At 42.2% G+C, this 24,695-nt stretch overlaps 1 protein-coding gene across 5 annotated transcripts in view; it reads left to right on the forward strand.

Annotated features, from left to right (window-relative positions):
* Positions 1–14,443: 14,443 nt before the first annotated feature.
* LOC308299306 (glutamate receptor ionotropic, NMDA 1) overlaps positions 14,444–24,695 on the forward strand; it is a gene marked incomplete at both ends in the record, with an annotated part of 46,284 nt that continues 36,032 nt past the window's right edge. For all 5 annotated transcript variants that reach the window (XM_080743050.1, XM_080743051.1, XM_080743053.1 and 2 more), the window contains 3 exons: positions 14,444–14,692; positions 20,205–20,339; positions 22,147–22,323. In XM_080743050.1, the coding sequence (XP_080599176.1) occupies positions 14,444–14,692; positions 20,205–20,339; positions 22,147–22,323 (561 nt within the window). The remainder of the gene's footprint in view (positions 14,693–20,204; positions 20,340–22,146; positions 22,324–24,695) is intronic.

Raw genomic sequence — 24,695 nt, forward strand, 5'->3', positions numbered from 1 at the left:
CATCAGGTGATTATGCAAAGTGTGCACTGTTTATTTCTGGTTCCATAGTATCACTTATTATTTTCTTTCCCCTGGGATTTCACTTTAGTGGATTGTTAAAATGGGTTATTGTTGTTCTTGACAAATTACATAATCATTCGTATCATATGAATTTTGTCATTTGTCAAACACCATGACCTTTTCAGTTAAGCTATCCAGTGTTGACTTTGAATTATCAAGTTAACTTATCAACAGATAAGTCCAAAAGCCCATTGGCAGGACATTACTCGCTAGATGTTTGCAATAACACCACTGTTGTGGCAGTTCTGGGCCTCAGCACTTGTAGCATTTTTGTTTATTTACTGTAATTGTTCTATTTGGAAGTTAATGATGTGGTGCCGACCACAATATTGGCAGGCATGCCTGTTTGCTCAACAAAAATAATAGATTTTCCTAATTATGTTTTTTCCGTCAAATTATAGTTCTTCAGCTGAAAAATATGTCACCTCACAGCAAATGAAAATAAGTTATTTCCATTTAGCATTCAACAAAGAATATAAATTGGCCCGGTCAGCTGGCGTAGCGGTCCGTGCACCTATAGGCTCAATATAGCCTGACAGCGTGTCGCGGGGTTGAGTCCCAATCTCGACGGCCTTCGCATCACTTCCCATCTCTCTCTCTCTCCCCATTTCCTGTCAACCTAGTGTACAATCAATAAATGCATAAAAAGCACCAAATAAATCTTTAAAAAAGAAAGAAAGAATATAAATTAGCCTTTTAATTGTGTCTACTCAGCAGGTGTGACTGTATTTGACGTTACTTATATTGAACAGTGCTGTTCCTAAATGCATGATACACTGACACAATATATTTCAGCAAAATATTCACCCTGTTAAAATGTAATAGTTATGCAAGGACTGTACAACATTATAATCAATACAATATAATGATTCCACATGTTAAATTGAGAGAACTTGGTGAAATGCTGCTTGGTCATTGAGCACTACTGTGTGTCGCTCATAATTTAACTTATCATTCCGTATCTGTGAATGTAATCTGAGCTGAGGTCATGCAGTTAGAAAGCTGTGTCACCTTTGTTATAAACAAACATTACGTCAACCCTGTGTTCAGTGAGATTTTGTCCAGGTGGGAAAGCAAACTTACTCTACCAGGGAAGCATTCTTTGATTCATCACAGGGCGAACCTCAGAATTATTTTGGTTACTAAACATGGATGAAGCCGTTGACACCAGGGAGGAGGGGACTGTGACATTCAGGGTAAAGTACCAGCCTGTTTTGGAAGATGTTTGTCTTGGATTAACAACCACCGTGGCCATGGAGCCAGCAGAACAAGAGGTGGATAACGGGGTGCCAGTAATGCTACCGTTGCTTCAGCACCAACAACAGCAGGGCAGGCATGGGCCGAGACAGAATCACAAAGATTCACAAACACTAACAGCCAGTGCTGACCAACAGACAGCTGTTCCAGAAGAGCCGGGATTTGACAACACGGATGGGCCCAGCGGAAGTCTCGTTAGTCGGGACGCTGGCGACAGCACGGGGCACGAGTGCTTCATCTGCAGCGGCCCGTACGACCCACTTGGAGTCCATCGCATGGCCTTATTGAACTGCAACCACAGGCTGTGCCATCACTGCCTGGTGTGCATTCTGAGGCGTGCCAAAGATCCCACCCGAGTGCAGTGCCCCTTCTGTCGGCAGAGCACGCCGTTCCCGCAATGGGAGATCAGGAGAATGCAGGAGGAGTCTTACAACCACCGTGGGCCAGCGTTTCGTTTGGTTAGACACCCCGGCCCTGACCCTCAAGGATCTGACCCTCTTCCTGGCCCTGACCCCCAGCTACCAGATCCTCCTGGGCCAGTCCCCACTTCTCTGGAAGCTTTCCCATGGAGAGTGGCACATGTCTTCCGCAGATACTCTCCACGTCCAGGCCTTATGCTGCTGTTGTTTCTGATATCGATGGCCTGGTTTCTTTACATGATTGTTCGGAGATGCCTTAGGCTTAGGCACTGAGAGTGATGTGGGCTACTTACTGTAACTGCATGTACTTGATGATTTATTATTCAAAGATATAGGCCTAGAATAGATGCACGCACACAAGCATTACAAATACACACGCACGCACACATGCACACACAATGTGTATAAAATATTTCAAAACTGTTCTTCCTATGCTGCATTTTGTGCGTGCATACGTACTGTACGTACGTGCTTGTGTGCATGTGTGTGTGAGTGTGTGTGAACATGTGGGTGTCCATGCCAATATAGGCCTATATCTTTTTACTAAATATATTTTGGGGCAAGCCATATTTTGTCACAGTTTGTGCCTCATCCACTGTCTAATTGTCTTGCTTTTGTTATGCTATGCAAATGTTGTTCCCTGGTCTAGCTTTCTTAATTCTATGTTGCAGTCTGCAACAGCTGTATCTCGTTTGTAATCACCCTTCAGTGTTGTTTGCTAGTCAGTCCTTGCTGGGTCATTGTTGTGTGTTATATTTCTGAGATTATGTTTGAGAGCTCAGCTGCTATTTTAGTTATCTGTGTCAACTGCATTAAAACACCCTGTCTTGGGTCACACTGCCTGCCTTACTCTCCTACACGTGGGTCCTTGCCACACCACCAGCAAATGACAGAGTGACCCAACCAAACTGGACCCAGGGGACAGCACCCAGCTACCACACAGCCTGAGCCTGCTTTCACCCGGTGAGCTCTGTATGGTTCTGCGACTGTGGTATGTACCCAGGGTGTTGCAACTTGCCAGTGGGCATGGTTGATGATGGTTGGTTAACTGTTGGAGATTTGTGTAATGCAGGGGTGTCCAAACCTTTTTCTAAAGGGGCCATATTTGAAAATATGAAGGGGCCGACGGCATTTTCTGTTATACTGTACCAATAAAGTCACAAATGCATTGTATTACAATAATAGTTTTAAACTACAAACAATGGTGTGTTGTTGACAGTGTAGCCAAAAGTAAGCCACCCATCTGTGCTGTGAAAACTAAAACAATTCAGCCGTTTTTTCTCAGCCATCACCTGTATGCACGTCTGCATAACAGCATTAATATTTATAGTCCAATTGTCTTTCGTGCTTTTTTGTCTGTCTCCAGCCAAATGTGTGAAAAGGTCACAACACAACGAACAAGCAGTTGGGAATCCCTACAAATTCCACTCTGAATTTCACTATCCGGCAGCCGTGGCATGCAATAAATAATACATTTTTAGGAAGAAAGGCCATTTAAATCGCAACGTTCCTTTCCTGTCTGCCAGTGGCAGAACAGGCTTCAAGGGGTTTCAGCCCCTTTCCCTGCCTGCATGTCCATGTTGTACCCCCAATTTCCTACACCCCTAAAGTCCCCCTTCGGGCCTTCCTCATCGACTTTGTGGGACGCCAAGAGTTATATTTTAGGTGCGGGTTTACTGTCTTAGGTGAGACTTTGTGCCACATTCATAGCTGTCATGACTAGGTTTTGTAGTTCTCCGTATTTTGTTCCCTGGCCTAGTTAGTGTTAGTTCTATGTTGATGTCTGCCCTAGCTGTATTTCTTTGAATCTGACACGTATTACTCTGACGTTGCGTTCGTCCGACTCCATTACTAACCCCAAGCTAGTGCTAACCCTAAGCACGCGCAGCCACGTAGTAGAGTAATGAGACGTTGGACTGACGTGTGCCCCCCTTTGTAATCACCTCTGGTGTGTATATGACCTTGGGTCATTGTCATGTGTTCTGTATTCAAGTTGGTTTGCAGAGCTCCTGTTTTTGTTACTAGTTTCATTAAAACACCCGGTCTTAGATTTTTGATCAGTACCAACAGCACTATCATGCACTTGTCTCTTTTAAAGGAGTGTTGTATTACCAACCCAAAAGCAGAACTCAAACCAAATGGAATATTGAATTCAACCCAAATCCACAAACTCAAGGCAAGGCAGGCTGGCCGACAGGTGGGTTGTCACCTGCATGGTGAAATCAGGAGGCAAGAGGTTGGAAAGAAATGTTTGAAACTGAACTGGTGATGAGCGGAGGTACAGTGTCAAAGGCTGGAGCTATAGAACATGATTGATGAGTAAACAGCCAATTAACCTATAACAGGGAGGCAGTGGCCCTTTATTGTAAACAATACAAAGACATGTACAAAGAATGTATTGATCAGTCATTTCAAATGAGTGATCAGTGTAATTATTTTGCAATCACTTACAGCTTGTCCTCAAACAAATCAATTGTTATTAAAAAGCTCCAGTTGATACTTTAAACAAAATGTCATTCCATAACTTAAACAAGGAAGACTTAACCTTGGGCTTTGAGTTAATTTCTCGCAAAGATATATCAATGATTAAGTGCCTTAAGTAGCTTATACTAAAGATGAATGGCAACACTGGCATAAATCTCTGGCTCTCTGGCTATGAATCTGACAGCTAACAAAGCCAGTGGAATCAGTTGAAATATATATTTTGAGGGGAAATCATTCAAGTTAAACATTCATGTCACCATACAAAGTATCCCTAGAGGTTTATTCATTTCATCAGCCAATTATATGAACTCCAGTGACTCCCATAGTTCAGTTAGACACTTTTGTCTGGAATGACCATTTATTTCAATGCTATGGAATTCAGTTTGGCGGTGTGACTCTGCTCCATTGATACTACAGATTATCTGTGCAAGCGACAAGACACAGATCACAAACCCCCCCCCCCCCCCCCCCCCCAAAAGCAGAGCATAACATACAGAGTTATAGATCGACATAGAACCCTTCAAGAACATAAGTTAATATACAGATTAGCCTCGGAAACCCAGGCTTCTTTTGGCGATCGGAAAGAAAAAGAAACCTGGGCGATCACGTTATGATCACTGTTGTAGGAAGTGTAGAATTTCCCTAACCAATCAGAGTGCAGAGAGCGTCGCACCGAATGTGTTGACGTCATGACGCAGCAGCTTTCTGCGCTGAGCGGAGGAGCAGAGGGGGGTGGGGGGAGGAGAACACATGCTGTTGGCTGGAGACTCCCGGAGAGCTACTCCGGGTCTGCCCATTTACATACAGAGAGTGTCCGCTTTGGCTCAGAGTGTATACAGATGAACAAACAGGCTGGGGCGGTGGAGGGAGTTTGATAACGGACAGCTGCAGGAACAGCTGTGACCGATGCTGAACTTGAAGAGTGAACATTAGATTGAGGGCGTGCAGTATGCGTTAGCTTGTTAACGAATGGGAGCTGAGTGAAGTCGAACGTGGAAAGACCGTCTGATTGTAGTGGGTGTATGTTACATACTGTAGAGGGTGGGGGTAGAGTGAGGCTGAGTGTGTACATCTCCTGCCTGCCGTGCCTACCTGAACTATACCTGCACTCGATGTGTCATCTTCCCTGTTCCTTGTGCCACCTTTTGAAAGCCAACTATCTTTGCAGTGTCTGAGTCCTGTGCTATTCTCTCCTCTTTTTGACCTACTTCTGTTCTCAGCTGAGCAGATCAGATGCTCACCGCTATACTGTAGCTGCTGCATATTCTTAGTAAAGCCTGATTTATACTTTGTTGCATGACGGTATTGCGTGCTGAAAATATCCAATATGACAAGCTCGCAAGGAAAGCATGCAGCAACTCAATCTCATCCCATTTTCATAATACGGTTGAGGGAGCCTTGGCCCCACAATGTAATACATTTTATTTATGGAACATTAGTAAAAGAAATGAAAGCTATAAGGCCTGTGATTACTTTTAAAATGGTACCCATTCACAGCAAAAAATGGTTACACTAATTCATTTATTTTTCATTTAAAAGTAGTTATCTATAAAAGTGGAGGATAAGGTAAATGTATTAATACAAAGGTAAAAAATATATATATAATTTATATGAGAGGGAAAGACACTATAATGTCAAGGATATGTATTTATAGCCTAAAATACACTACCGTGTTTTGACTACAGTATGTAATCTGTATCAAAACAAATATAAGCACTTATACATTGATAAATGCTCATAGATATTGCCATAGGCATACTAATAAAAAAGTATGGATGGGACAGTTCCATTCATACCATTGTTGTGCTTCAGTGTCTAGACTAAAACAGGAAGTAATCAATCCATGGGAGCCTCCATGACAAGCTTGTTTGATGCAATGCAATCGATTCAATACTATCCATAGCGATAAGAGTCATCAGGTCCTCACTAAAGTAGGTGGGTGTTAACACAGAAGTAGGCCGCTTATGACCCATCTATTTTATACTGTATCTACATTCAGCAAGGGAGCACTCGTACACAGAACAAAATAGTTCAGGCTAGAGTCTGGATTGTGTTCCTATTTGAGCCAGTACAGGGCTGTGCAGACTATGTACGATGCATATGAATGCAAGTCCATGTTGGACTTTCCTCAGTTGAGAGACGGTACACTTGTTTTGTCTGTGCAGCCCTATAATGTCTGGAAATAGAAACATATCAAATCAAATCCAGAACGCGCGTGTGAGTCCGTCCTTTGATGCATGCAACTTTTTCCCTGACACATCGCACCACTGCACCAGAGAAAATGTCAAAACAGAGGAGCTTTCTCCAAGACACAGCTCTAACCTTGCAAATTGCAATTTAGGCATTTAGCAGAGGCTCTCCAGGGTAATTAACAAAGTGCAAATGGCATGAACCCCAGTCAATAATCGACAAGGAGTATGGAGTAATGGTCAAGTAAATGGGATGCAAAGAAAACAACCGAGCAACCAAAGTACCGGTAACAATGCAGGTTAACATCAAACCTGTCTACACAACAATATCTAAATAATGTTCTCTTATCATTTATGGAAAAGTAACCATATCTACAGTACATAAATAACATAACATGGACAAGTAACCGACATGCATCTGAATAGTACTGAATACTGTAACAAGGCCAGGGTGAGGTACATGGGGATTGTGTCTGCAGTCCTGACTGAGGGAGGGTCATTTCACAGCTTGGGAGCCAGGAGGGAGAATCTTCTAAGACAGGGGTCAGCAACCTTTTTGAGATGAAGTGCCATGTTTTTCTTTTCTAGAGTGTCGGTGTGCATTTCAACACACATTTTAATGACAAATATTTTGCATATTTTTATAGGACATTGTTATAAGGATCATTAGACCCAGAGCAATAATCCACCAATCTCCCCGACCCGACTCCCTCCCCGGTCAGAGTTCAGAGTTTTAATGAATGTAGAATTATCTGCAAGATGTAATTTGCTATTTATTAGCTAACTTCATTTAAAGCTATACTGTGTAAGTTGCTCACCTAGAGGTCAGTAGCTCTATAGCAAACCACGGTCGTGTCCGCGTCTTTCGGCCGTTTTTCGCCGCGGACCACCCCCGCGTCTGCCTCCACCTCGCCGAGATCTATCTTTAGAGGGGTCCCTGGTTCCTGTGCGTTCAGGCATTCCGGAGAAACTGACTCCTTCGCCGAGTAAATGCTGTTGTTATGTTGAGGCAAGCTACACGGGCGCCTACAAATATGGCCGCCGTATTGTGATAGCGACCCCACTTCAAGATGCGCTGTGATTGGCCGGCAGTGTATAACCCTCGCTGTGATTGGCCGGTAGTGTATGACGCAATTTTGCCGCGAAATTCTCCCCCCCTCACGGCTCATAGAAAACATATAAAGAGAAGGCTTCAGAAGCTGAAAATAACGGAGTGGGTGTTCTAAAACTTTAGCGATTTAACAGTTAGGACAATTTTAAGATTTGTTTTATAAAAAAAGTTACATGGTATAACTTTAATTGACCACGTTTACATTTTCAATAAAAATCCTCTCTCTCACACTTCTGCCAGTGTGCCGGTGATCACCCTCCCCTGTGCCAATGTTGGCACCCAACAGACGGACCTTGATCCCACAAGGAAAATTCAGCTGTCATAGCAGCACTGCAGTAGAAAACACACATAACTAGAGCTTCAAGAGTAAAAGTAAGAAATGTTTTCCTTTGTAGAATGTACTGTAGACATGGACCATGTTCTAACATCGGCTAATTGTAGCAACCAAACATGCACTCCATGAAGAGTGTTTTGCATTTATTTTGTCCACAGTTCTACAACACTAACTGTAAACATGTAACCTCATGGGTCCATGAGGTACCCTCCAAGTTAATTTAGTTAAGTTAATTTAGTGCGTGTGTATTTTACTATTTGTGTATGTCGTAAGTGAAGAAGGAAATGTCTGTAGACCATCTGGATTTTAGGCTGACTCTACTCTGACATTTAAGTTGTTGCACTGCACTAGGGTTGAACATTGTACAAGGGCAAAAATGCACCACACTGTGTAAACCACAGAGATAAACTGGAAAGGAGCACATATCTCCGCCAGGCTGGGTCGCCTATACCCAGGACTGTCACATGACTCCTGAGGTCATTTGTTCCAAATGTTCTAATTTGGTGGGGAAAGAAATCTGGTTTGTGAAATACACACTGATATTTGTAGCATTTGTGGTGCCCTGCTACATGGGACTCAGTCAAACCAAGTTTGACTGAGACCCATGATGCATTTACGATTCTGGTCTTTTTTCTTTTTTCTTCTTTTTTTTCTCGAATATGGAATATGAACAATCTGAATATGTTTACTTTATCAGCATTATCAGAACTTAAAATTAATTCTTGAATTTACTCATACTGCAAGCGCACATTTTAGACTCTCTGCGTTGAACTAACATCCTGGATTTTACTGCATATAGACAAAGCCAGATTCTTCTTTGGTAATTTTATCTGTAGTTACCGCAGCATGAATAGTTCAGTTCACCTTGGGGAGAAGGCCAAAGTAAGCATTGAAGGGCTTGTGCATTACTAATTCATGCAGGGATTCACACTACATGAGAAACACATCAGCGAGCAGCGCTGATGCATCTGAAGATGGCACATGCTATGTGAATGCACTTCCAAGAACTGAAGAAGGCAGCAAAGAATCTTCTCTCACGCATGTGTCAACACATCAGTGGACTAAGAATTATTTCTTATGTTGGCCAATCTCTCAATCAGCTAATGTGTAGCTCCGTGTCCAACCAACCAGTGAACCGCCTACACAGATGAACTCTGTGAGTGGAGAGCACATCTGGACGCAATACCGTGCTCTCGTGAAGTGGATGTGGTGTTATTTATCGCTTCCTCACGCCACTCCACTACAACATGGTTATCCAGTCAGTGCACATTTTCCTCTGAATGCACAGAGGCAACGTGAGAGTCTGAGACGTGCAGTGTGTGTCGAGACAAATGCTCCACTGTCAGGCTACACTGTAAAGCATGTAAGGGTAAAGTGCAACATGCTATCTCGCAGTCCTTCCTCTTGTTCTTCCTTTCTTTATTATGACCATCATCATCGTGCATTTGCACAGACATACAGAGTAAAGGCCCATTCCCACTGGGCCAGATAACAGATATCTGGAGATATTTCTCCAGATATTTTTCAATGCAAAGTGGATGGTAGATACAGATAAAAAAAATATTTGCCACAGATAAAAGTATCTGTGGCAAATATCTGTGGTAGATTTTTTTTTATCTGTATCTACCATCCACTTTGCATGGAAACATATCTGGAGAAATATCTCCAGATATCTGTTATCTGGCCCAGTGGGAATGGGCCTTAAGGCTGGGCAATATATCGAAAATGTATCGATATCGAGGTATCAACATGCGAGGTACATATCGACGAAGACAGCTTGAAATGGTATTTGTGTATAATAGACACACTATGCATGCATGTAGCACATTCAAAAAAGCAGTCCATCTGTAACCAGGTGTGGTTATAAAACCATTGTTGGGAAATGGAAATAAGTCAGTTAATTTCTTTATTCTATGTGTACTGTGCAGTGTGCATGCATGGATATGCTAATCATTATCTGGGTTAGGCAGGCAGTGGACCTAAAGCAGAAAAACATTAAAAACAATATAATACAAATGTTTTTACTAATATCGTGAGTAATATCGATATCGAAGTATTTGACAACATTATCGAATATTGAAGGTTTTCCTAATATCGCCCAGGCTTAATACAGAGGAATCACACAAGCTCTTCTCAGTAGAGTACAGCGTATGTTTGAATCGTCTGAATTGAGCATGTGAAGAGTCTACTGTATGTTTCGCTCCTATACGGTTCAAACATGTTCTGTAGGCGGCATATGAGTCTGTATCACTTCTGTGTGGGTGGATTACTTAATGTGTGAACTCATGTGTGTGCGTCTTTGTGGGGGTGTATACACACATCCGTGTGTGTGTGTGTGTGTGTGTGTGTGTGTGTGTGTGTGTGTGTGTGTGTGTGTGTGTGTGTGTGTGTGTGTGTGTGTGTGTGTGTGTGTGTGTGTGTGTGTGTGTGTGTGTGTGTGTGTGTGTGTGTGTGTGTGTGTGTGTGTGTGTGTGTGTGTGTGTGTGTGTGTGTGTGTGTGCGCACTAGGATGAATTTGTATGCTTGCATTTGTTTTTGCATGATTCCCTTTTCTTGACAGTCTCAACTGTTTTGTCTGTTCCAACAGGCCATGGCAGTGGCTTGTTTCTCTGGCAGAGGACTGCTGTAACGATTGCTTTGCACACTGGTCCAGCTTTATTGATGTTTGAAGAGGGGGCGGGTTGGAGGTTGGGCCTAGAGGTTTCCACCACTCAAAGCAATGCCCCTCTAGTGGCTACTCGAAGAATCCATCACTCACTATCGCACTGATAGTAGGAAAGCATCATTAAAATGCTGTGTTCGGCCACAGAAAAAGAAAAAGAAAATACTATTTCAGGATTATTCATTCATCTTCAACTGCATGATGACACGCTTGAACACACAAATTCTCAGTGTTAATTGTTTACTTTTACTTTTTTCACTCTCTGAATGAATAAATTAAGGATTTTACTGAGTTAGAGTAATGTGCATTTGTATCATGGCACATCATCAGCAATGCGGCCATGTATTATATTACATAGCCGACTCTATGACGTGATAGGATAAATAACCCTGTCAGATTTAATATCCATATGCAGTATACATACAGTATTGAACACTTAATTGATTTTGTTTTTAAACGATGCAGCATGATGAATTGCATCAAGTCATACTGGAACAATATCAGCAGCCAGGTTGGCAGCCCATAGGCCATGTCGATGACTTCAGCCTTGTTATTAATTTATCAGCGCGCTGGAACACACTGGGACATAACTGTGTTGTTTGATTTATTATTCAGAAGACTTTTCAATGGCTTTACTGGCCTAAACCCACCTATTTTCAATGTAATTTTCAATCAAGGCCAAATGTGTGTGTGTGTGTGTGTGTGTGTGTGTGTGTGTGTGTGTGTGTGTGTGTGTGTGTGTGTGTGTGTGTGTGTGTGTGTGTGTGTGTGTGTGTGTGTGTGTGTGTGTGTGTGTGTGTGTGTGTGTGTGTGTGTGTGTGTGTGTGTGTGTGTGTGTGTGTGCCTGCGCCCAGCCTCTCATGTGTGTTAAGAGGGAGCTTGTTTCCTAGGTAACCAAGAGGTTGATTTTTTTCCTGCCTCCTCACTATTGGGGATGCCCTCGCGGTTACTTAAATGCTTGGCTCCATCTCTTCTAGGCGGGGTGGCTTTCCTTTAATGAAATTACCCCACTCCATGCACTGCCTGTTACAGTTTTGTGTATAAGTGCGTACTTGATTAAATGAAGAAGGACTTAGTAGTAGTAGTAGTAGGCCTAGTATAGCATAATGCAGTACAACTCTCTGGATGTGTCACGGTCCATTTCTTGTGTTCTACAAGCCTAACGCACACAGTATAGGTCAATATAGGCTAGGCCTAATGTGTTAGGGTCCTGGGGGGTCCCAGGGGGTCCTCAGCAAAATGTGTTAATAGCATCAACATTGCTTTAACCACTTTAATCCTATTTATATTGACTATTTGAGTATAGCAAAGCTCAGGGACATTGTGAGCTTTTTGATCTGTGTCCCCGACTAAAGATATAGTCGAATTTGGCCGAATATTGAATATAGATTTTTTTTAAGGGCTTTTGAAATGTACTGTGGTTTGTGCGATATGCAATGTGAGCTTACCATAATCACATTAATCCTTAAAGGACAACTTTTTACAACAAGGGTTCATATTTTAGATTGTAATTAGAGAAAAGAAAAGATGAGTGTTAAAATGTTTTCATTTACTGCTTTCTATTGTTTTAGCGATCTTAGTATTTTGATTTCAGTGGGTGGGGGCATGCGAACAAGTAGCTAAATATGTCTTTTTAGACACGATAAACCGGCAATTTCTTTGTTACTATTTACACAGCCCCCATAAGTCACATCTGCCCATTAAAGATTGCGGTGCATCTAGGGAATGGGCTTATTGTGTCTAAAAACACATATTTAGGCACTTGCATGCATGCCCCCAACTTGGGGGCATGCATGCAAATCAGAATCGTTATAATCACTAAAACGATAAAGAAGTAAATAAATGAAAACATTTTAACACTCATCTTTTATTTTCTCAAATAACTATCTAAAATATGAACCCTTGTTGTAAAACAACTAAAGTTGTCCTTTAATCATAGTCAGGGCTTTTGGAGAGAAATTAAGACTCCATCAAAAGAAGGCAATTATCTGTCTGCAGTGTCAAATAGGTCGACATCTATTCAAAGATAGCATCAAAGCCAAGTCGTTGGCCATCATTAGTGTGATGTGATGTAGCTAAACAAGAAGGCGTTTACTGTTTTTGCACAGAAATTAAGCACTTTTACATGAAACGTGTATTAGATTATATAAATCATGATATCCTATTTATTTCTATTTTCCCCTAACACATTATGCCCATCTCTCAGTTGAATCATGGGGGAAAAGGGGGGGGGGGGAGAAAATACTGACAAGAATTATTTTCAGATGGGGGTCCATGGCCAAATGCATATCAGTGTTGGGTTCCTTGACATGAAAATGTCTGGGAACCGCTAGGGTTAATAATATAGGTCTACATACATACTGTAGTCTCACTGTAATGATTTCATGAGACAACTCCTGCAATTATTCAGGTGTCTGATTAAAGAACCCCAGGCATACAACATCACACGCCGGGGGGAGGTGTGTGTGTGTGTGTGTGTGTGTGTGTGTGTGTGTGTGTGTGTGTGTGTGTGTGTGTGTGTGTGTGTGTGTGTGTGTGTGTGTGTGTGTGTGTGTGTGTGTGTGTGTGTGTGTGTGTGTGTGTGTGTGTGTGTGTGTGTGTGCGCGCGCGTGCGCGTGTGTCGGTCGATGCATGATTTATTTAAGAAGCTGAAATAATGAACAGCATGGATGCATGAACAATTTGCTGTTTTCAGTATACAGGCTGTATCTGTTTGGAGCTGTGCATCATGTCACACTTTCCTTTCCGCCCAGTAGCAATGGTGGATTTGTTTTTTACATCAAGGCATTTCCACTCAACTATGTGACCCGCGACCCGTTCCAGCGGAATGAACACCCCTCTCTCCATCTGCTGTTTGAGTCCATTTGAGGAAAAAACATAAAAAATAGAGTCACACATTAAAAGCGTCGATCTGCACATGCAGAAAAATCCTCAGTGTTATCAATTTGTACACCATTAAACTAACAGACTTTGCTGTGTTGATCGCAAGACATAAGGCGCATAGTTATGCACATATGGTTACACAAGTGCCATCAATGTGATAATTTGGCACTGGTTTTGGTGCCTGTACTGTTCATTATGGCTCATAGACGAGCATCTTCTCAATGTGATGATTTATCTTCTGTCTTTTGTCCATATAGCCTAGAAAATTGTTATGAATCTGGACCATGATCTTGCCTTCCTTGTCCTTTGACGGGAAATTCTTGAGCAAAAGTGCATTACATTTTAAACGATAAACTTCGTGTCTTCTGGTATCTGGTTTGATTCACTGCTCAGAAAAAGAAGAGGGAGGCAACGCGAGAAAAAAAACAGTGGGGGTATAGCCTATAAGGTGGGGGCGCGCACTCGCCACGTGCACGCGCACACATATACATACATAGGCTCCACACACAGGCACACTCACACACACAGCTGTCAGCACCAAGGACAGCGCAGAGTCGCCTGAAGCGTCGCATCATCGGTGGACTCACTTCACAGCAGAGCCTCTCTCACACACTCCACGGAACAGACACAGCATCACAGTAAGCTGCGTTTGAAGCAGGAATGTTCTTTTTTAGATGCTGACTAAAGATTTTTCTTTTCCTTTTGGGAAAGTATAGTTTTTTTTTACTGCAGGTATCTGCAAACCAGACCGATTAGCTTGTACAGTACAGGAGGAGAACGGGAGTTATATATAGGTTATCCATATGAATGCTGCAGTGGAGTGGCTGCTTCTGCAGGTCGCTCGCATTCCACCGCAGTGCATGTAAATCCACCGACTAGGGTTTTTTTTTTTTTTTTTTTTTATCTTTTCCCCTACACTTTCCATCTGGACTGTGGTTCCGGTGGTGCAGCTTATATAGCGGGGGTCCGGAGGCTGGTCAAGCCGACCGGCCGACACGGAGACTTTTTGCTGATCGCCGGTTATAATATTGTCCAGCAGCAACGATGCGTCTGTTTCTGCTGGCGCTGCTGTTCTCCTGCTCGTGCGCGCGGGCCGGCTGCGAGCCCAAGATCGTGAACATCGGGGCCGTCCTGAGCCAGAAGAGGTACGAGCAGGTGTTTAAGGATGCGGTGACCCAGGCCAACCAGATCTACGGCCGGGACAAGTTCAAGCTGACCGCCATCTCCGTGACGCATAAGCCCAACGCGATACAGATGGCCCTGTCGGTGTGCGAGGACCTGATCTCCAGTCAGGTATGGCTGCATGTGTCTCTTTGCAGGGGTGCAAAAATCTGGCACACTTTTCACTGGTCACTGTCCATCCTAGTAAAACCACACTTATTATAACTCAGAGAGAAAGGCTACAAATGTAACAAAATTACCCTTTAGTGGTTCTCAAACGTTTTTAAGGACCCAAAATTGATATGTATTTGGCCATGGACTACTGGACCCCCATCTAAAATATGTTGTGTAGACCCCAATCAGGGAAGATTTGTGTTGTTAAAATGTTCTAAGTCAGTGGTTCTCAAACTTGGGGTCGGGACCCCAAGTGGGGTCCCCAAATTATTTTGTGGGGCCCAGATGATTACGGTAGCTTAATGTAAAAGAATAAATAAAAAATGTCTCACAAACCAACATAAGTGTATCTGAACACTTATAAAGTGACAATGTAAGGACTTTCAAGACCGTTTTAATACCAAACTAGCCAAACTGTCAAATATTAAGTAAGCAAGAGGCAAACATTGTGAAAATCGCATGTAGATCTGCTATTTTCACAATATTTATCCGTGGAACCGAGTCACATTAAATGTAGACCTATATCTACAATTCCAAGTGCTTGTCAGAGTGGGGGTCCCCAGTTCAGTATTTTTATTTTGGGGTTCACGGCCTGAAAAGGTTGAGAACCCCTTTTCTAAGTGATTAAAATGTAATTATAGCTTGGTGCTATTTTTGAATAGTTATATATAGTTATATAATAGGGTTAAAGTGGATAAACTGATTTTGATGTTAGACTATATTTACTTGTTTTGCTGGGGACCCCCTGGAGTTACAAATGGATAAATGAACACTTAAGGATTGTACTGTGGTGACATCAGTTCAAAGAAGTACTGTGATTGGGTGAATATTGCTTGCAGGTCATTTGCCATGTCATTCTGACCTAGAACAGGTTGTCCATCTTTGGGCCACAGGAGGCAGACTCACTCTGTGCAGTAAAAACACTCAGTACTACTTCTCTGAGAGACATAGAAATGGACCCAAATGTCCCCCTTAGTCCATCTGGGTCATTTTCTTTACAGACTTAAATGGACACAGAGGATTTGATGGTGTTTTATAACTCAAGTAGGTCTAGACCTATTGACTTGAAGAGGGAAGAAATTTGCCTGTTTATCCATATCTGGCTGTTAGGTTGTGTAATTTAGCATTATATGGTTTTCATTACAGATCACTGAATGTGACAAACCTCGCTGTTTATACACAGCAAAATTCTGAGTTAAAAAAAGATGAATGGCTCATTAAGGTAGCCTATCATCTGATGATGTGTAGCCTGCACATTATTTTACAGTAGGTATTATTACTTGGTTTCTACAATACAAAAGGCACGAAGATTCATGCACTGCAAATCTGTAAATATTTTACCCTGTCAAAGTAACAGAGACTCAGATGTTTAGTGTAGCAAAGTTTAAAGATAGGCATTTGGGTCAAGTCTTGGATAAGAGGCCAAACGTTTACAGAGCCAGATGTAACTGCAGATCTGTAAAATCCACTGTGTTAATTTATCCATTTGTAGCTCTGAGTGTGTGCAAAACAAATGCTCGTTCGTACGCTCTCAAAGTTCCCCCAGGGGTCTATACTAGACCCCCACACACACTTTTTTCCCTCTACACTAAACATCTTGACCAAAAAATAGCTCATCTCCAAGATCACAGTGTTGTGAGCTCTGCAAATCTCATTTGATGTTCACACTCTAGAATAAGGACACCCTGGGTTCATGTGGTTAAATTAACACTGAGGATTTTACTGTGTACTGACCGAGCAGAGAGAGGGCCAATGAGCAATGAAATGAGTGGTGCATCATTCACAATTAGCAACTTGGCTGCAGTTCTATAGTTATGCTGTGTGCGCCACATGATCAGACTTGGCCAAAGTGTGGCTGCTTGTGTAGCCAGCTTTTGTGTAGAGGATTGAGGATACACAATAAAATCCCAAGTCTTGATATAACTCTGACAGTGTACAAATGTAACCAAATGGACCCCACAAGGGCACACTCTCAGAGTTACAAAGGGATAAATTAATCCTGAGGATTTTACTGTGTACGCAGGGTGAATCATTCACAAAGTACCACTGATTCTGATGTGACACACTTATGTCTGTGTGTAGATTTCCACTGCGTATCATGTTAACTTGCTTTCTGCAGTGCAAAAATGCACAAAGAAACATGCCATTATGTGGTGTGAATATCAAACAAACAACTCAAATCTCATGAGTTATGCATTTGCGTAAGCGTATATGCCCTTTGAGAGTTGTTAAACCATCGGAACAACACCTTGTAAAGCGCAGGGCCTCATCTTGGATAATTCGCTATGTAGCTTTTGAAAAGCACTGACATTATGTTGCACAGAGTGTTGAAGCGTGAACCCTCTTTCTCTCTCTCTCTCTCTCTCGCTCTCTGAATGAGTCTCTCTCTCTTTTTCTCTCCGCACAAAAACACGCGCCACTCTCGCCGCTATAGTGCACTTTGTTATGTCCCGGGCCCTTTGCTTAGTGCTTAGTCTAATGAATATAATTGATAGAGGCTTCCGTGGTAATGCAGTGTCTTGTCACTTTTGCTCGCCCACTACATTAGTACTTATTCGACCATCGGGCTCCAGAGAGTACAGGTGCAATGTTTCAGTGGTACGTGTTATATGCACCTTTTCTCACCCCACACGAACGGCTGTGTGTAAAGAAATCACACCTATTATAATTGACTCTGAGTCTATCTAATCATGAGGGGTTTAACCCATTTAGACCTAGAATTATTGAATGCTTTAACTATTGAAAAATAGCAGATATACAAGCTCACAGCGCCGCGCTGCGAGCTTGTAGATCTGCTATTTTTGCAAGTCTTTGAACATATCTATTTAAAAGGGAATATCTGTAACTCAAATATTTGCTTCTGGGTGGTCCCTGGAACAACATATTTTGAGATGAGAGTCTGTGGCCAAATATCTGTAATTTTGGGGGTCCTTGACATGAAAAGGTTTGAGAACCACTGATTTAGAAGAAGGATTTAGAAGTCGCGTCAAAGATCGGGTCAAAGATATTCAAAGACTTGCACACGTGTTCACGTTATTTCAAAAATAGCAGATCTACAAGCTCGCAGCGTGCCGCGCTGTGAGCTTGTATATCTGCTAATTTTTCAATGGTTAAGGCATAAAATAGTGGTTAAAGTGGTTCAAATCTAACGCGACTCGGGTGCGTTGCAGGTATTTGAGTGTTAATGAGATGAGGCTGTTTTTTTGGGGAGGGGGGGGTGATGATGATAGTGAGAAGGAGGCTCCATGACAGATGGGACAGTAGATGCCTGGAAGCTGTGCTTGGATGACAAACCTCACACAGCCATACGGGCTGCTCATGCACAACAATCCATATCTGTGCAGCCTTGCCAGCTTTCTTCCTCCTCCTCAGTTCGCTTCTCAAGGGCATTTCTCAAGGCTAGAGCTTTTCAAGAAAGGAGAGCATATGCCACCATTTTACCCAGGAAACTACATTTATTTTTTCTGCTGGTATATAGTTTTCGTATTGATGATACAGTAGTAGTAATGGAAAAACAGTAATAGGAGAATATTTCCCACATTTTCCAATAGTATAAATCCTCCTCCTCAAATCTTGTGTTACAGATTTACAGTCTTATTTTATCGACGTATGATGTACTGTATGCTAGGGATGCAGCGGAATGTGCTATTGGTTGCCTCTAATGTCACACTTGGTGTAAGATACTCCTGCAGTACAGTTAATGTCAGCTAAATGTTTAGGTTTTAAAGGTAAAGTTGTGGATGTGTACACATAACAACAATCTATCCTCCTCCTTTAACCACATGAACCTCATTCTGGAGCGAACATACGCTGAAAATAGCAAATCAACAAGCTAACAAAGTCCTGCGATGCCTTGTGAGCTTGTAGATCGGCTATTTGTGGGGATGATATTTAGTGTAGAGGGAGACAAGGGGCAACCCAAGCCCTGGGGCCCACCGGGCAAATATAAGGGTATCGATTACGATTCTAGAAATTGCTTTTCATGCCTCTTTCATGCCTCCTAGAAATATTCATTGGTTTTCTTGACAGACCACACGGACAGGCATATGTTTAAGTTGATGCACTTCAAGGACCCACTCCAGTCTTGGTGCGAAACTATTATTTATTAAGGCTGCTGCCAATGTTTACACTTATGGCATATGTCTTCATCATGGGCAAAACGAATCAAACGATGCATGAAGACATAAGTCGACACTCTGGCAGAAGCCTTCATCTATGCATCTAGGCTAGAGTGAGTGGATCTCTTATCCACTGTATATTTAATTGACTGGATTCCCCCAGCCTGGGAGTCTATATTAGGCCCCTCCTTTGCGCCCTGTTATCTTCACTAAAAATAGCCCTGACATAGGGTTTATGTCAGGGGTCTCCAACAGGGGGTCCCGGGACCCCTAGGGGGTCCTCAGAGTTACTACAGGGGGGCCGCCAGATCTCTGTGTGAGAGCGAGGCGTTGAGAGCTGGTAGTCTATTTTTGGCAAATAGGTTTGGTGTAGAGGTAGATCAGAGTCAGACCAAGTACAGAGTGAAAGGTCAAATTAACGTATTTAAGTATCGACGATTTAAGTGGTTAAATGTCTGAAAAGAAAAAAAACACTTTAACATGAATCCAACATATGCTGGTAACAGTGCTGTCAAACAAGTCGATGAAAATCTGCAACAGAATTTTATACAATAATAATGGGCGTCCCTGCTTTATCTCCCTCTCAGCTAAGGGGTCCTTGGCCTGAAAAGTTGAAGACCCCTGGTTTATGTGGTTACATGTGTTGATGGTTGATTTGTGGATTGTGCTGTGTTTCTATGGATTGATTATCTTAAAACATGCAACTGAAGGTTCAATCTTATGTACATGTAATAACTGTATATTACTGTATGCTTTGCTCTGGGGGGATTTGTGATCAGATTCTATCTCTTGCTCGAGCAGACAGGCTGACATCTACTAATTCCATGTCTATATATGTGAGTCTCCGAAGATCCACAAATGCATGCTTTGGGTGTGGGACTCTGAGCTCTGCCTCTCCTAGTGCAGTAGTTCTCAACCTGTGGGTCGGGACACACAGGTGGGTCCCCATATTATTTTGGAGGGGTCCCCAGATGATTAACTTAATGTGCAATGTTGTTTTCTCACTCAACAGTAAACAAACCATAAAGTTTAAGCGCATAGAGAGGGTATCTACACATTTCTAAAGTGACAATTTAAAGACTTTTTATTACCTCTAAAATGACACATTAAACGTTGGACAAATGGTCAAATATTAGAGGCAAACATTGTTAAAATAGACAATCTACGCGAGGTGTTGTGAGCATGTAGATCTGCTATTTTCACAATAGAACAGTGTTATATAAAATCTATTGGCTCAACTCTTAGTGCTCGTAATTTTTTGGGGGTTGCGGCCTGAAAAGGTGAGAACCACTGTCCCTAGTGTGCCCGTGTTTAAATGTGCTTTTTGTTTTCTTTTCCCCGCGTTCTCGCAGGTCTACGCTATCCTGGTGAGTCACCCTCCCCAGTCCAACGACCACCTCACACCGACGCCCGTGTCCTACACGGCCGGCTTCTACCGCATCCCTGTTGTGGGTCTCACCACTCGCATGTCCATCTACTCTGATAAGGTGAGTGAGAGAGAGAGAGAGAGAGAGAGAGAGCAGTGGCGTCAGTTCAGAAAAAGCTAAGGTATGGCAACATGACTGGTGTCTTGCACGCGCGCCTTCGCGCGCGTGCAAGACACCAGTCATGTTGCCATACCTTAGCAACAGGCATGATACATTTATTTTAAGAATTACATTCAATTCTTTCCACTGTTTCTACGGTTTCTTAATTGTGGCATGTTAGTAAACGTGCCACAATTAACAATAATGCATTGCACCTGTGCAGCTCTCCTTGCGGAACCTGGGAATATACCATTTTGTCAAGATGGGGAGAATAAAAGTGTGGAGAATATCATAATACCTTGTTAAAGTGACCATTTTTGTTACATTTTGTTATTTTACTGTAATTTAACAACATAATAACCAGAACAGATAGACAAAGAGACATTCTTGGATTTATATTTAAAAGTAACTTTTATTTTCCCCCTGGACCCAGGGTATGGCACCTGCATATACCCCTGCCATACCCAATTGACGCCCCTGAGAGAGAGAGAGAGAGAGAGAGAGAGAGAGAGAGAGAGAGAGAGAGAGAGAGAGAATGAGGGGAGGCTATAGTTCCCAGGGGGAGGTTTGAAAGGCTTCTAAGATTAAACATCCTCTCTCCGTACATTAAGATGTGAGCTGTGATTAAATGGCCTTCCCACTGAAATCCGAGAGGATGCCATTAATAATGACTGTGACCTGAGTAATGTCTTCATCCCGAGAGCTGTGCGTGTGTCTGTGTGTGTGTGCACGTGTGTGTGTGTGTGTGTGTGTGAGGTGGGGCTGGATCACGAGGCATTTTGAATTAACCTTTACATCAAGCATGAAACCATTAACCACATAAATCCTTGCGTTCACAAATATAAAAAAGATTATGCATAGCAGATCTGCAAGCTCACAAATTAGGTGTTTTGAGCTTTTAGATTGCCTATTGTTTCACTATTTGGCCTATGTACACTACTTGGCAGATCTACAAGCTCAGCTCATGCTCACACACTATGAGCTTGATCTGCTATTTTTGAATAACCAAAGCATAAAATATGCCTAAAAATCGAAAATGATGCAGATGCTTTCCAGGTTTTAATAGAGTTAATAGAGTATATACGCAAGTAATATTTAAAGAAGCTTTCCCGGTTTTAATAGCGTAAATTAATAGAGCAGGGGTCAGCAACCTTTTTGAAATGAAGTGCCATGTTTTTATTTTCTAGATCATTGTGCCACGTAAACATACATTTTAATGACACACCATAAAACATTCTGACATATTTTGATTGGCAGGACCTTGTTATAACAATCATTATAGAGCAATAACCCCCGACTCCCTCCACAGCCAGAGTTCCGAGTTTTAATGAATGTAGAATTGTGTGCTGGATGTGATTAGCTGTAAAATTAGGTGACTTCGTTTAATTGATCACGTTTTTAAAAAATATTTGATTTTAAAATGAAAATCCTCTCTCTTACACTTCTGCCAGTGTGCCAGTGATCACCATCCCCTGTGCCAATGCACCGTGATTGCCTACCCCTGTAATAGAGTATATATCGTCACTGTCGGGCAGAAACCTTGTATCTCCAAGTTTAAAATGTGTACGTTCTTTCCCAAAGTAAAGCCCTGCGTCATCATACAAGGCCGTTGCACAAAAGTAGTAAAAACAGCAGATCTACAAGCACACAACGCCTTATTAAAATGATAATGCAAAATGAACGGTTTTGGACATACAAGGTTTTCACCCGACAACGACGACATGCAAGTAATATTTAACTTAATCTCGCTTGTCCTCCTCCCCCCCAGAGTATCCACCTGTCCTTCCTGAGGACCGTGCCGCCCTACTCCCACCAGGCGCACGTGTGGTTCGACATGATGCGCGAGTTCCGCTGGAACCACATCATCCTGATCGTGAGCGACGACCACGAGGGCCGCGCCGCGCAGAAGAGGCTCGAGACTCTCCTGGAGGAGAGAGAGACAAAGGTGAGACGCTCACTCTCCCAGGGAACAGTGACCCCCCCCCCTCCCCACCCCACAGAATGAGTTGTGTGTGTGTGTTGTGTGTGTGCTTGGTTGTGTAAAGCCTCTGTTTCTTAACCTCATAAGGTTGTATGTGTGTACTGTATGTATGTATGTATGTATGTCGACGTACGTATGTTGTGACTGTTTTCCCTTTCTGTTTGATGTGGCCACATCTCCTTCTCACCATTGTGTAAAACATTGGCTAAACATTTTCCCCTAAGAGACATCAACAACAGCGTTTAATGTGGTCTAATCTTGACAAAAGTGTGTATGTTAATTTACTCATCTTTCACGTTGCTTTTCGCCATAGTCCAAATTATCCTGTGTCTGTTGTTCCACATTGGGAGCCAAATGGTGGACTTTGACATGGGGCTTTGCAAACCATCAAAGACTGTTGGTGCGGTGAGATGTATTCGGGGGCATCATCGGGTGTTGCACAGTCAGGTGTTTTCTTTCACATTTCCTGCAGGCATAATGTATAAGGGTCTCTGGCTTCATTATGGCAGTGTTTCTCAAACGTTCACATTTCAAGGTTTCCCCTCAACTCTGACAGTGTTCAAATGGTACCAAATGATTGTACACTGGGTCAATTTAGACCCCCCTAAAAGAACCCACAGAGTCCCTGGAATCCACTTTGAGAACCACTGCATTATAGAATACAGTGCCATGGTGCTTTCTTTTGGGCCGTTAGGTTTGGCTGTTGAGAAATAGATTGTTCTTTTGCCTGTAAAAAAGGCAAAGACGTTTTAAGCAGAGCTCAGAGCTGCACGTCTAAGTTGATTTATACCTTGTTGAACAAGGTACTGTACATCGGCTATTTTCGGCAAGCGACACCGGCGAGCAACTAAATATAGACCTAAGTCAGGCTTAAGTGGGTCAGTGAAAGGTGCTGATCCACCATTAGACAAACTAGACTAGATTGTGTTGCTGTGGTTCCATTTAGAAAAGAGAGGGGAAAAAAATACATAAAACAAACAAACAAACAAAAAATTACATCCAATTCATAAAAAAAGCGTTTGCGTCTGGATAGAGCATACGGTTTTTCTTCCTTCTTTTTCGTGGCAATGTGAGTTCCCCTCTAGGGCTTGGTGCTGTAATTGTGTGACAGAGTGAAATGAGTCCCAATTTGGAGATGTAATTAAATTGGAACCTGATGAAAAATGTACTATGACATTATGCCCGTAGTCATCCACAGCAGGCGATGACGATGGAATCCAGGGCTGTTTTCTGGAGCTGATAATAATGAATATTGTGTGTTAAAAGGTGGTTACCGGTGATGGCTTTTTAAGAAGGGAGAACGTTCAAACATACTGGGTAGGAGGAACGCACGAACCCATCACACAAAAGACAATTTGTTCCATTTGAATGTTATCAGCGCTGCTCAGACTACAGTTATTTATGACCTAGATAGAATAATTGTACTTGTGTGCTTGCATAAACTGGATGTTAATAGAATACAGAATGAACATTGTGTTCTGTGATGTCCCCAGTGGTGGAAAGTAACTAAGAATAATTCTACCACTTTTTCTAGTCACATGTTCAAATACTGGATTCTGATTGGTTTAAAACAGTGGTAAATCGGCCAACAACCTTGAGTTGGCTCATGGACCCCGCCCACTGAAACAATTAATGATTGTAACTAAAGATCCTTGCAAGTTACAACTGTGTTTTCTTTCATTTATATGGAAAAAGTGGTAGAAAAGCTGTTTCAGGGTTGTTTGCCACTCGCCTGCGGGCTGCGGCTCGTGGCACAACCCTGAAACAGTGGTAAATCAGCCAACAACCCACTCCCTCTCATGGTAAATGGCTTACTTACTTACTGTACTTAAGTACAATTTTGAGGTACTGCAATTATTTGAAAACTTTAGTTACTAGCTACTTTGCAGATATAAATGAAGTACAATGTTTGGATGCGAGATGTAGTGGAGTAGAAGTAAAAATACTGAAAACTGGAAATACTCAAATTAAGTACAAATACCTCAAAGTTGTACTTAAGTACAGTACTTAAGTAAATCTACTTAGTTACTTTATGCCACGGATGTCCTGGAGAAAAGCTAACCCCTAACACAGAGATCACAAGTCCAATTCAACAGTGTCTCTACGAAGGTCCTATCAAACTGTCTTTGAGCACTGTATTTATTTAACCTGCACTCGCTCTGGATAACAGATAAATGCTTAAAATGTAAATATAATTTATGGTAAATGCAGCATTTAAAAGGTCTGAGGATTATGGAGGATCAGACTGGATGATTTGCCGCTTCGTTGCAATAATCTTGCGTTGAGGAAAATAAACGGAGCTACTTTTCTTGCAGCTTGGTATTTTCCATTGCATG

Source organism: Nannobrachium achirus, assembly GCF_963921795.1.
Source record: "Nannobrachium achirus genome assembly, chromosome: 15".
Lineage (NCBI taxonomy): Eukaryota > Metazoa > Chordata > Actinopteri > Myctophiformes > Myctophidae > Nannobrachium > Nannobrachium achirus.